Below are 11280 nucleotides of genomic sequence, written 5' to 3'. Positions count from 1 at the left end.
GCAGTGACAGCAGTGACCCGCCCACCATTACCAATCTCGGCGATTTTTATTTTTTATTTCAGAAAGTTTCCATAACAAACATATTTGTATTCAGTGGTAGAAATACTACTAAAGATACACTCAAATGATTAAAATAAATTTTATTTTGATAAACATAATTGGACTCACTTATGGTAGGCTGCTCACAGGCATAGACATGATTTGGCATATTGACTTATCTTTATTTTAGTATAAGCTATTATCTACAGTTCAGAAGGCCACTCAAAACACATCTGTTAAAGGATTGCCCATGCAGGACATAATCACATTTACATTGACAAACACTATGCAAAAGACAAATAAAGATGATTGAAATACAGATGTTCAAATTCTTGTCAAAAATATCACAAAATTAAAAGCATTCACTGTAGTGGCATACCAAAACGCATATTTAAAACAGGTTAAGTTTTGACTTGACAACCTCCAAATTGTGACAAGGCTTGAAAGCTTGCAAGCTGAAACACATGTCAACAACAACAAAAAGGACATTCGCATTTTCATTAAGGATGCAGGCACTGCATCAGGTCTTACTTAATGGGTTAACGTTAAAGGAAGACAAGTGTTTTTTCAGTATCCACTCAATTTTGTGCCATCAAATTGCTACTTTACTTTTGTAGGTGAGTGTTTTAAGAAATATAGCTTGTGTTGAAATGCTGACACAAAGCCTATTCCAGGAACTCTCTGCAGCCCAGAACTCAAACTTGGCATCTTCTTGCTTGTGCCATCACTGTGCAGGCTCTAACCTCTTAGATGGCAAAGTAGTTTTCTGCTGCTGAAAGCCTAGAGAGAGAGAACCCATGCGACAGAGGGAGGGGGAGAGAGAGCCCATGCATGCGAGGGAGGGAGGGGGTAGAGAGAGAGAGGTGGCCATGTGTTACTTGCAGATTCTTCATGTCACATTGCTTCATTGTAGAGAGAAAGAAAGAAAAAAAAAAGCAGCAAGCGAACCTGAATCTGTGAGTGTTAAGCGATTCAATTCCTCCTCCAGTTCCTCGTCGGTAATATTTAAGTCGCTTTGCGGTACAGCAGGCAAAGAGCTCAGCAGATCTTTACCGGCAGGTGACAGAGGTTTTGATGGAACTTCAGGTAAACCTGAGATTCCATCCGGCTTAGAGTCTTCCAACAAAGACTTAAGTTCTTCCTCCAACGTATCCATGTCTGCATCTATGAAAAAAATAGGGAAAACAATGATAATTTGAGAAAACCGAAGCTCATCAATAATGTTAATTACCGTAGATAAGTAATTTACAAAGATACGAAATAGAGTACCAAATGCAATGCCATACCTGAGCTGGGCGCACCACCAGCTATAGTTTGGTTCACCTCATCTTGAGTGTCACATAACTGGTTATGCAAAAGAAAACATACATTTGGAGTTATGCATGTGTCACATTCAACAGTTAAAATGATAAAATACAATAATCAGGGTGTCTTTAAAAAAAGCTACCTCCTGGATTTGATCCACAAGGCTCTCGGCACGTTCCACAGTCACATCCTTCAGAGAGATGCGCAGGGCTGCCACTCCACTCTGATAGGCTTGCATAACCTACACACAACAACTTGGTTAAGAAGATCCTATGTACAACATCTCTTGCAAGCACATAAGCACCTCAGGCGGCTGGTAGCACAACGTTGTAATGTAATGTGTGTGTGTGTGTGTGTGTGTGTGTGTGTGTGTGTGTGTGTGTACGTATATATATATATATATGCCGGTGTGATCCTTGGGATCAGGTAGGCTGTAATAATAGTGCTTTTGGTATAACACTGTCATTGACATTGACTATTACATTTATCAGGGTATATGCAGGAATCCTGAAGTTAAATTCAATATCTTTTAAGACCTTTTTTAAGACTTTTTCAAGACCTCATCGCCACTTTAGTCACATCAGCGACAGGGCTGTAAATCACAAGTTTCATGTTTCATCACGATACAATATTATATAGATTCTTTGGACAGCGATACAATATTTGCTGATATCACAAAGTCTGCCACGATACGATATCGATTCAATTCAGGGGTCTGTGATCGATATGGGATATCATCATATGCTTATTTAACACCAATCAGCAGCACAATGGCTTCAAAATGTACTACGTCTCAAATGGCAATTAAGACTTTTTAAGGGCCTTAATTTTCCCTAAATTGATTTATCAACTTTTAATACTTTTCAAGACCCTGCGGATACCCTGTGTATAGGTAAACTATGCCAATTCTCCCTGTATATTTACATTAAAAAAACAATGTATACACATACAAAAGTACAATGATCACTTATGACCCACTAGAATTGCGTGGTGGTGTGTCTATGTGCAGTCGCCCTCAATCCAATAACATTGTGCAGAGCAGCACAGCAGAGGAGACTCCAGCAGACTATCCTATTCAAACAAAACCAGGAAATGCGGCACCTTCCAAAAGGGTTTTGCGAGGTGTTTGGAGCTTATACCTCCATAGTTTGGATGTGTGTGTGTGTGTGTGTGTGTGTGTGTGTGTGTGTGTGTGTGTGTTTATTTGTGCTTTTATGAAAAGATGGAATGTCCGCACACTGGTTGATGTTCCCAGGTTTATTTCAACCCTTTCAATAAAACAACATTTCGACCGTATAGGTCTTCATCTTGCCTGATGAAGACCTATACGGTCGAAACGTTGTTTTATTGAAAGGGTTGAAATAAACCTGGGAACATCAACCAGTGTGCGGACATTCCATCTTTTCATTCATATATCACACTTTTGTCCAGCACCTGGGCCTACTACGGTTTGGATGTGCACACAGCTACTCCTTTTTTTATTTGTGCTTTTATAACTTAACCGCTGTGAAACTATCAGAAAATAACTTTTAATCCATGTTTCACCCGGTTTTGCGCTGCTCACTCTTTTCATTCACTGTCAACCTTGCTCGACCACTGTCAGTCCATGTGCAGTGTGTTTACAAACAGAAGCTAGAAAAAACTGCATAGTATACCTTTGCATAGTATACCTTCAATGTTTATTCTGCCTCTTACCAGTTTATCACTGTGTGATTGGGCTATTCTGTCCAGAATTCCTCTGATGGTCTCCAGCTGGGCACACAGGTTGTCTGCTCTCTTTTCTACCCTCTTGCGGCCTCTCAAACACCTTAGTGCCTGTGGGATAGACTGAATTAGGTGGTGGGGTACTAGGTGGTTCCATGTATTAAAGTGTGATTTGAAAGTTTACCAGCAAACCTGAGATTTCTTCCCTTCCCGAAGCAGCAGCCTTGCTTCTTCTCTGCACCTAGTGCACAGAGTTAACACAATCCAGAATTAGCATAAATCACAAATGACGTCTGACCTTTGAGTCATCTGAATGCAATGCAATCCATCTGGACAGACTAACATTTCCAGTGCCTGGCAATTACAAAGGATGGACCAAGCAGCAAATGGATGATCCTATCCATCTGATAAAAGATTATGTTTAAGTATTTAAGTTGTTCAGTTGGTGATGCTGCACAACTCAAAAACAACAACCATGGTTGTTGCACAGTTGCAGCCATAGATAGCATCTATTATTTCAGAATTGGAATAACAATAGAATTCAATAACCAATTGACTTAAAAATGATATGACCATCCATTCAATGATTTGCCCATTTACAAGCACAGGACCACCGGCTTTGCTCAAATGACCCATCGCCTAAATTACAAATCCCTACCAAATAGCAACACATTAATCAAATGTCGTGATCCAATGAAAACATTCTACAAGCTCATATTTGGTTTAACATACTTGTCAGCCTCAAGACCAAGGGCCTCCACCCTCTCTCCCAGCAGCTTCTCACTGCGCTGCAGCTGGTAGATGCCTATATCCACATCACTGACCGGAGAGACACGGTCCTGCCCAGGCTGAGAAAACTTCACAATCTGTGGAGTGTAGAGACAGATTAAAAATGAGGACTCGACACACCATCTGGAAATATTCTCTCTCTGCAGGCTTTGTCCTGACTTTTTTGTTGTTGTAACACACCGCTAATGACTTTGGCTTGTGACGTACTGTAAAGCTTACTTTATACTTATTAGAAAGTGTCGCTCAGCACATGGTCGCAGACGAAAAAGAAAGTGGCGCTCAGGTTATGCTTTACCTTCTCGCCTTCGTGCAATGAAACCGTCACTTGCTTCTCCCTCTGCAGCTGCAGCAGAGCCATACACAGGGTGCTCTCATCCATGCAGACGGGGGAGGACAGCGCACTGAGCTCTTGGAAGGACAGCAAGGAGCGGGTTGCACATTCGCTGCTCCGGTACACCTCAAGCACCTCTGCTGCTTTCGCCTGGAAGACACAAGAAGATGGCTTTATTCAATTGGTGGCCCACACATACCCTTTCCTGACCTATTGAAGTATATGTTGGCCCGCACACGGCACACACCTTCACTAGTTCTATAACAACAAAGGACTCCTCCAAAGGCACCCGGCTGCTTCCTAGGAGAGTGGAGAAGGTCCATTTCAAAGGCTTCACCAACAACAGGCCCACACCCCAGGACAGCCAGCCGGAGTCCACATTGGCAGCAAACTCTGACTCCCTCTGTATCTTCCCACATCTGGTAGAAATTAAACAGATAACATGAGTAACTGCACTGACTGCACATGGAGACAATGAAACAGGAATGATCATTCTGGTAGACATGGACTGTCAGCAGCGACAGCTACCTGGCCATGGATTGAATGACAGTACCCAAGCCCAAGGGCAAAGTTCCTTTCCTCCGAAACATCTTGTTGAGCTCTTCTAAGTTGACACACACGGTTCCTCGCTGCTTGCAGCTCTGTGTGATGAGGCTCGTCCAGAAGTCCATCTTACTGTCCCAGTCCTTCGTGTTGACATCACGGTTTTCTTTGAAGTCGGAGAACAGGAAGTTCATCCGTTCGTTGTCCTCCCATTCAGGTGGAAAAGTCGTTTCAGAGGGATAAGACATTTTACTCAAACGTCCGAACCGTAAGTGAACCCCGGACGCTAGCTGTCTGTTTGTTATTATGCTAACACTAACAGCCAGTCCAGCCTAGCTGTAACCTCGTCGCTGGTAGCTAGCTAGCTAAGTAGCTAGCGTCCATCACGTCACTCTTACCAGAAATAAATGACAGTGCTTAGAAAGATAACTTGTGAGCTCAAGTATCATATGACCGACTCCTAGTCTCCTGGTGGAAAGTCACAGCAGGAGCTCAGATGTCATGCCAGCAAAGTAAACCCACACTCAGGATGCATAGAAGACTAGTGCGACGGGGCGGAGCCTATTATCGAATGCGCAAATACGTATGATGCAGCCTGGAAAATCAAAACATGCGTACCCAGAACAAATTTTTGGAAGTCGAGCATCAAATTTGCGTCCCTTCTGCGCATCCAAGTGATTTGATTGAGTGATTTTGCCCCACACTATGCATGTTCGATTTCTAGAGTGGAGATGGTGGAGACTCTGGAGAGACTACCTTTTCCCCTTAGGGACTGTCCCTAATACTCCCACCACATATAAATAGCTGCTTTAGCCAGTAAGGATTTATTACATCACTGATGACATCACTTCCGTCACAAATCGTGACTGACACCACCAGACAGAGCGCAGACTCTGGTGAAACTATACCTTTTCCCCTTAATTCACCATTGTCCTCTTCTCCCTACTTATACTCCCACCACTTACTGTAGCCTACTGTCTCAGCCAGGAGGTCAGATGACATCACAATTTCTCAAGTGACATCATTGAGTGAATTGAGCACGTTACGCTGTCTGACTGACACCGCCCACCCACCTAGGTGCCATATGATTATGTAGAGTATAATTTATTTTTTACCATACAGCTGCAGGACAGAAATAGGGCCACATTGCAACCAACAACTTCATTATTATTATTATTTTTTTATCATATCCTACATTTTATACAGGTCAAAGGGCATCATACACCATTATATTGATTTAATTACAAAGAGAGATTGAAGTCACAGCTGGACACATTTGTATTGCAGAGAGACGAGTTTGGCTACAGGAGTCATGCTGTTAGTCTGTTATTGATGCATGGTTTTTGAAGATCAGCTCTGTCAAACATATAACATAGAAAAACATCAGGATAATCATTCATTCATGCACTTTTGAATGCGACTAAGAACATAGCTGTTTAAACTATAGGTACAGTCTTTTTCAGTTGACCATAGGTGTGTCTACTGTGGCTCATATCAGATTATATTCAAAACAGGTGCATTGGTATCTCATAAATAAGGGATAAACATTATGAAGGACATGAGGTATTAAGATCAGTATTGCTTGTTTTATATTGCCTTTAGAGTTCAATGAAATACCAGTTGTAACATGGCATGCATATTGCTACACAGGTAACCTATACAGTGGAACCTATAAAATCTCCATGGTATTTCACTCATATGCCATATCAAATCTCATTCAGCGTGAATAATTCAGTAGATGCACATGCACACCATTTTCACACCATTTGTAGTATACAGCATAACAGTCTCAAGAAACAATTGGCTAAATAGAAGCAGTGATGCTGCATTGACATGTGTATGCATGTTACCGATGCTGTGTATTATCATATTGAAATTCCAATGTTAAGGGATATTGCATAAAAATAGGAAAAAAATCATTTATTAGTTGCCATACTTAAAACATCTGGTGAGATAGTATACTTTTAGTCACATGGCTTAAACAACTTGCAGTCTTTTCCTTGTATGGCACATGTTGATAAATGCTCTCAGAAACACCCTCCCCGCCTTGTACTGTAAGATGTCTACTTGGCACTCAGATCCACCACCAGGTGCTGGTAGGCCAGGGTGTTGCCTTTGAAGCTGGCAGCCAGCAGGATGTCCTTGTTGTCCACAGACACCAAGCTGAAGGCCCGAGGTGCTCGCATGTTGAGTTCCTGGAAGGGCTGAAAGCGCTGAGTCAGCTCGTCCCACAGGTAAACCTTGGAGAAGGAGAAATCACTTCCCAGGAGGAGGTAATGGCGGAGGCCCACTGTGAAGGGAAACACAGCCATGGAGCCGCGTGAGGGAAGGGTCTGGATCTCGACGAAGCGTTGTCCTTCCCAGCGGAGGATCTTGGAGTCGCCGATGAAGCGTGTGAGGCAGAGGTACAGGACCTTCCGCACCCAGAAGTGTTTGACCATCTCCACGTCATCCAGCTCGGAGATTTGGGAATGGAAAGCGAATTGCCTCTGGCTTCGGTTCCACTGGTAAATCACTGGAGGCTGAGAGGCGCTGGAGAGGATGAGGTGCTGCTTGCCCCCAACGTCAAGGAACTCCACATGGGTGTCCCGGTGCCACGGGTGGAGGGACTGGTGAGAGTAGAACCCGTTGCTGTTCCAGCGATAGATGCTGGTGGAGCCAGCCTTGGAGCTGTCTGCTACCACAAAGTACCACTCCCCATCCAGCTGGAAGGTCTCCACGAAGTTGGGCTTTCTCACCCGGGTGGTATCAATATCTTGGATCTTTACAAAGCGCTGTGGGTCCTCTTCCCACCTGTAACATAACAAGGAAACATTTGACTAATTCCCATTTTCCCTAATAGTTTTCTGATTTTTAAGGCATTGTCCTTTTAACTGTGGTTGAGAGATTCAGTAAGGCATTTATGGAAGATGAAGATGCAAAAGTCTCACTTGTAGATATGAGATCCTCCAAATAGTTGAGCCACAACCATGTAAAGAGTGTTGTTTATCACCACAGGCTTGCAGTACACAGCAGAGCGAGCTGAGAGCGATATGCGGGGGGAAGGGGCAAAAACAACAACATTCAGAATTAATTTTGAACATAATATGGTACGACATTTTTTTTACGATGCCAACAACTTACAGGTTATGTTATGAGACTTCCTGAAGACCATCTCCACATGGTCCCAAACGTACAGCGTGCAGAAGCCGGAATCAGGTTGGGCAAAGGCCACAAACTGGTCTCCATTGAATTCATAGGACTCCACTGACACCGAGTGGAAAGGAAAGGTTTCATAAACAGCAAAATCTATAGGAAGAGAGAGACGGGGATGATGGGGATTGTAAACCAAGAACGTATGCTATGACATCACCTTTGGCATCACTTTCAATAAGGGCAGCGGTTATGATCCAACCTGCGCTGATGCAATTGAAGTCTCGCGGGGTGAGATCATGGATTCTGCGTCCCTGGAACTCAAAGGGGCTGGCACAGTAGATGGCTGGAACAGAGGTGTTGGTCTGCTCCATCCAGTCTACCAGCCACTTGATTTTACAGTCACAGCGGAAAGAGTTCCCCCGCAGGTCTCTGAGTAGCAGGCAGGAAACGGAAGGTTATTGTCAGTTTAAATCACAAACAGAATGTTGCCAAACCTCTGTTTTTAAAGGGTTGCCTGGGTAGTCCACATTTTCTGTGTTTGTCAGTGTTTAAAACCAGGAGGCACAAGGGGCGGGGGTGCACCAGGCATGAGCCAGATTCAAACCAGACAGTACAACGTGGTGGCAGATTGGAGGAGCAAACCTCCCAGCATGTCAAGACACTGGGGCGGTTTTCAGTGTGTGCACACTTACAAATCTGTCAGGATGTCGAGATGTTTGAAGAGCTCTCTTGGCAGCAGCTGCAGGTTGTTGTTTGAGAGAGACCTGAAAAATTCCACAAGGAAAAAGCATGATAAACATCTGATGTTTTGATGTAGTCTGAAGAAACTTTGTGCCTACGCTCTTTCTGGCATTTTTGTTTAAGTAGACTATTATGAAAAAAAGTGGCAAGAATGATTGACTTAATTAATCGAGACAACATGGTACATACTTTAGCAGGCATATGGGTTTTTTTTATGGGATACTGATATTATTATATTTAATGAAAAACATTCATCTCACAGATGAATGTGCTATTTCTTCATTTGATTGGATCAACAAGATACTCACAGGTGAGTCAGGGATTTGAGTCCTCTGAAGGTATACTTTGACAGAGCCTGGATGTCATTATTCTCGATGAACCTGAGAAAGAGCAGAGAACAAATCACTGACACATTCCAAATTTGAAATCATTAATCACGACAGCCAGTATTGTATATTATAGAATGTCATCCTTGTTTGGAAAGGAGCTTGTCCTGTCAGAGTACAGAGTACAGCAGGCTCATGGTTGCTAGATTAGGTATGAGTTGAGAACAAAAGAGTGAGGTGTATGTACTTCAGAATTAATTCAGTCAGAAAAAGTAAAGAATTGATTATGCGAAGACCTACTGTATTTTCATGCCAGTGACTATTATTTCTTAAAAATTTGACATTCGAGATTCACTTTAATAGCCACAGTAAGTAATCAGATTACAAATGGGGAATTTTAACCAGTGCAAGTATGCAGCACAGCGGTCACATCAATAGTAGAAGACGAAGCAATAGAGAAAAACAATCACAAATTATGAAGTGCAAAAATATAAAGTCCTTTAAAGTGACATATGATGGCGGGGGTGATAAAGTCATTTGCGGGGGCTTTCGGGTCTCATTGAAGAGGTGGATGGCAGTTGGGTAGAAACTGTCCCTGTGCAGAGAGGTTCTTCTGGTACTGCCAGACATCAGTCTTCTGCCAAGGGGGCGAGCCTTGAAGAGTTTAAGACCTGGGTGAGAGGGGTCGGCCATGATGTTCTGAGACTGCTTCAGCGTCCTGGCAGTGTTTAGCTAGGTCCTGAAGGGATGGCGGGCTGCATCCGATCACCTTTTCAGCAGGGCAGATGATGCGCTGCAGTCTGGAGAGGTCCTTGAGGGCAGCGGCAGCATACCAGACGGTGATGGAGGAGGTGAGGATGGACTCGACGGTGGAGGTGTAGAAAAGTACCAACGCTGCCTTTTGGCAGATTGAACTTCCTCAGCCGCAGTACAGAAAGTACATCCTCTCTTGTGCCTTCTTGTTCTTGGTGAGAGCTCTGATGTTCAGCTCCCATGTCAGGTCCTGGCTGATGATTGAACGCAGGAAGTGAAAGGACCCATCACCCAGGGTGGGCTGCGTTCTTCCTGTAGTCCAAAACCATCTCCACTGTCTTTTGAGCATTGAGCTCCAGGTTGTTTTGACTGCACCAAGTCATCAAGTGGTCGATCGCCTGCCTGTAACGCAGACTCGTCACCATCAGAGATGAGCCCTATGAGGGTGTGGTTGTCATCTGTGAATTTCAGGAGCTTGACGGACTGATGGCTGGAGGATTGCAGGAGTTTTACAAAGGTTATGTGTTTGTCAGCATCATTTGATCCTGCCTGTCTTTGCGTCGTCTACAGCCGGAGGAGGGCAACACAGCATGTGATCAGCCAGCAGACTCTCTGGAGGTCGCTGGATATGAAAATATGACTTTATTAGCATTCACAGTGGGTAGCGGGGGTACTGGCGGTGATGAAGAGGCCTGAGGCTGGGCTGCAGCCAGAGCCACACAGTCAGTTTGTGCAGCCTAATGCAACTCAAAGCCATCAGCAAGCCAATATATTCCCAAGGCCCATCAATTCACATAATGGCATATTCAGCTCTACCAGACGACACAGAGGCAACATGATCTCTGTAGTAGGAGGGTTTATATTCAATACCACTTTTGGCCACTTCTACCATACTGCTCCACCCGTGAAGACATTGCAGCTCTAAAACTGCACACCAGATCAGAAATACACATAAATACAGTATTTTTTATTCAATATCATTAAGTTGTGTGAAATGGCCTAAATAAATAAATAATTTATTGTGTGTGAGTGTTGCTTTTAAGGACATCAAGTGACACTTACAGGTACTGCAGGTGAGACAGACCAGCAAAGGCATCATCAGCAACCGTGGTGAACGTGTTGGAGTTCAGCAAACTGCAAAAAGGAGGCAACAATGACCAAATCATACACTTAACATTCCCAAAGTCCACTGAAGCTAGGGAGAAACATCTAAACAATGTATAGTCCTTACCACATCTGGTAAAAAAAAAAACTAACTGTCGGGTAAACCAATTATGCTATAAATAAGTGAACAAGTGCTTCTTGCTAACATAATACAAGGCTAAAGTGTGGTTCAAAAGAATAAAACATAAAGACGTTAGGCATTTACTTGTGCACATACACACAAGCAGACTTAAACACAAGCTCAGGCGCACACACACACACACACACACACACACACACACACACACACACACACACACACACACACACACACACACACACACACACACACACACACACACACTCGTTTGCATTTGAGGAGACAAATGGCCCTTTGTCTGATAGAGCAGAACTGAAGGGAGTCAGTCATTGGCAATGACACTGATACAGAGCCACTTTACTCTTATTACT

The 11280-nt window shown here is 43.5% G+C and overlaps 2 protein-coding genes across 2 annotated transcripts in view; both read right to left on the bottom strand.

The window, feature by feature from the left end:
- Positions 1–123: 123 nt before the first annotated feature.
- chmp7 (charged multivesicular body protein 7) lies at positions 124–5240 on the bottom strand. The gene is made up of 10 exons (XM_083643908.1): positions 4697–5240; positions 4416–4587; positions 4133–4318; positions 3781–3914; positions 3241–3289; positions 3040–3159; positions 1487–1585; positions 1326–1383; positions 988–1203; positions 124–819 (listed from the first exon to the last, which is right to left on the bottom strand). The coding sequence occupies exons 1-10, from the start codon at positions 4957–4959 to the stop codon at positions 764–766; spliced, it is 1353 nt and encodes a 450-aa protein (XP_083500034.1). The 5' UTR covers positions 4960–5240; the 3' UTR covers positions 124–763.
- A 1534-nt stretch (positions 5241–6774) lies between these two features.
- Positions 6775–11280, bottom strand: part of lgi3 (leucine-rich repeat LGI family, member 3) — a gene marked incomplete at both ends in the record, with an annotated part of 11461 nt that continues 6955 nt past the window's right edge. The window contains 7 exons of the mRNA XM_083645388.1: positions 6775–7504; positions 7642–7732; positions 7835–7999; positions 8106–8275; positions 8539–8610; positions 8896–8967; positions 10729–10800. Of these exons, the coding sequence (XP_083501514.1) occupies positions 6775–7504; positions 7642–7732; positions 7835–7999; positions 8106–8275; positions 8539–8610; positions 8896–8967; positions 10729–10800 (1372 nt within the window). The remainder of the gene's footprint in view (positions 7505–7641; positions 7733–7834; positions 8000–8105; positions 8276–8538; positions 8611–8895; positions 8968–10728; positions 10801–11280) is intronic.

The sequence above is a fragment of the Poromitra crassiceps genome, assembly GCF_964638095.1.
Source record: "Poromitra crassiceps genome assembly, chromosome: 10".
NCBI lineage: Eukaryota > Metazoa > Chordata > Actinopteri > Beryciformes > Melamphaidae > Poromitra > Poromitra crassiceps.
This window is presented reverse-complemented; position numbering and strand designations above follow the sequence as displayed.

Coding starts and splice junctions, on each gene's coding strand:
- chmp7 (XM_083643908.1), bottom strand. CDS start 4,959: ATGTCTTATCCCTCTGAAACGACTTTTCCACCTGAATGGGAGGACAAC. Junction 3,290..3,780: donor CTTGGTCTTGAGGCTGACAA/GTATGTTAAACC, acceptor TCTGTGCACTAG/GTGCAGAGAAGAAGCAAGGC. Junction 820..987: donor CTTAACACTCACAGATTCAG/GTTCGCTTGCTG, acceptor CTCTCTCTCTAG/GCTTTCAGCAGCAGAAAACT.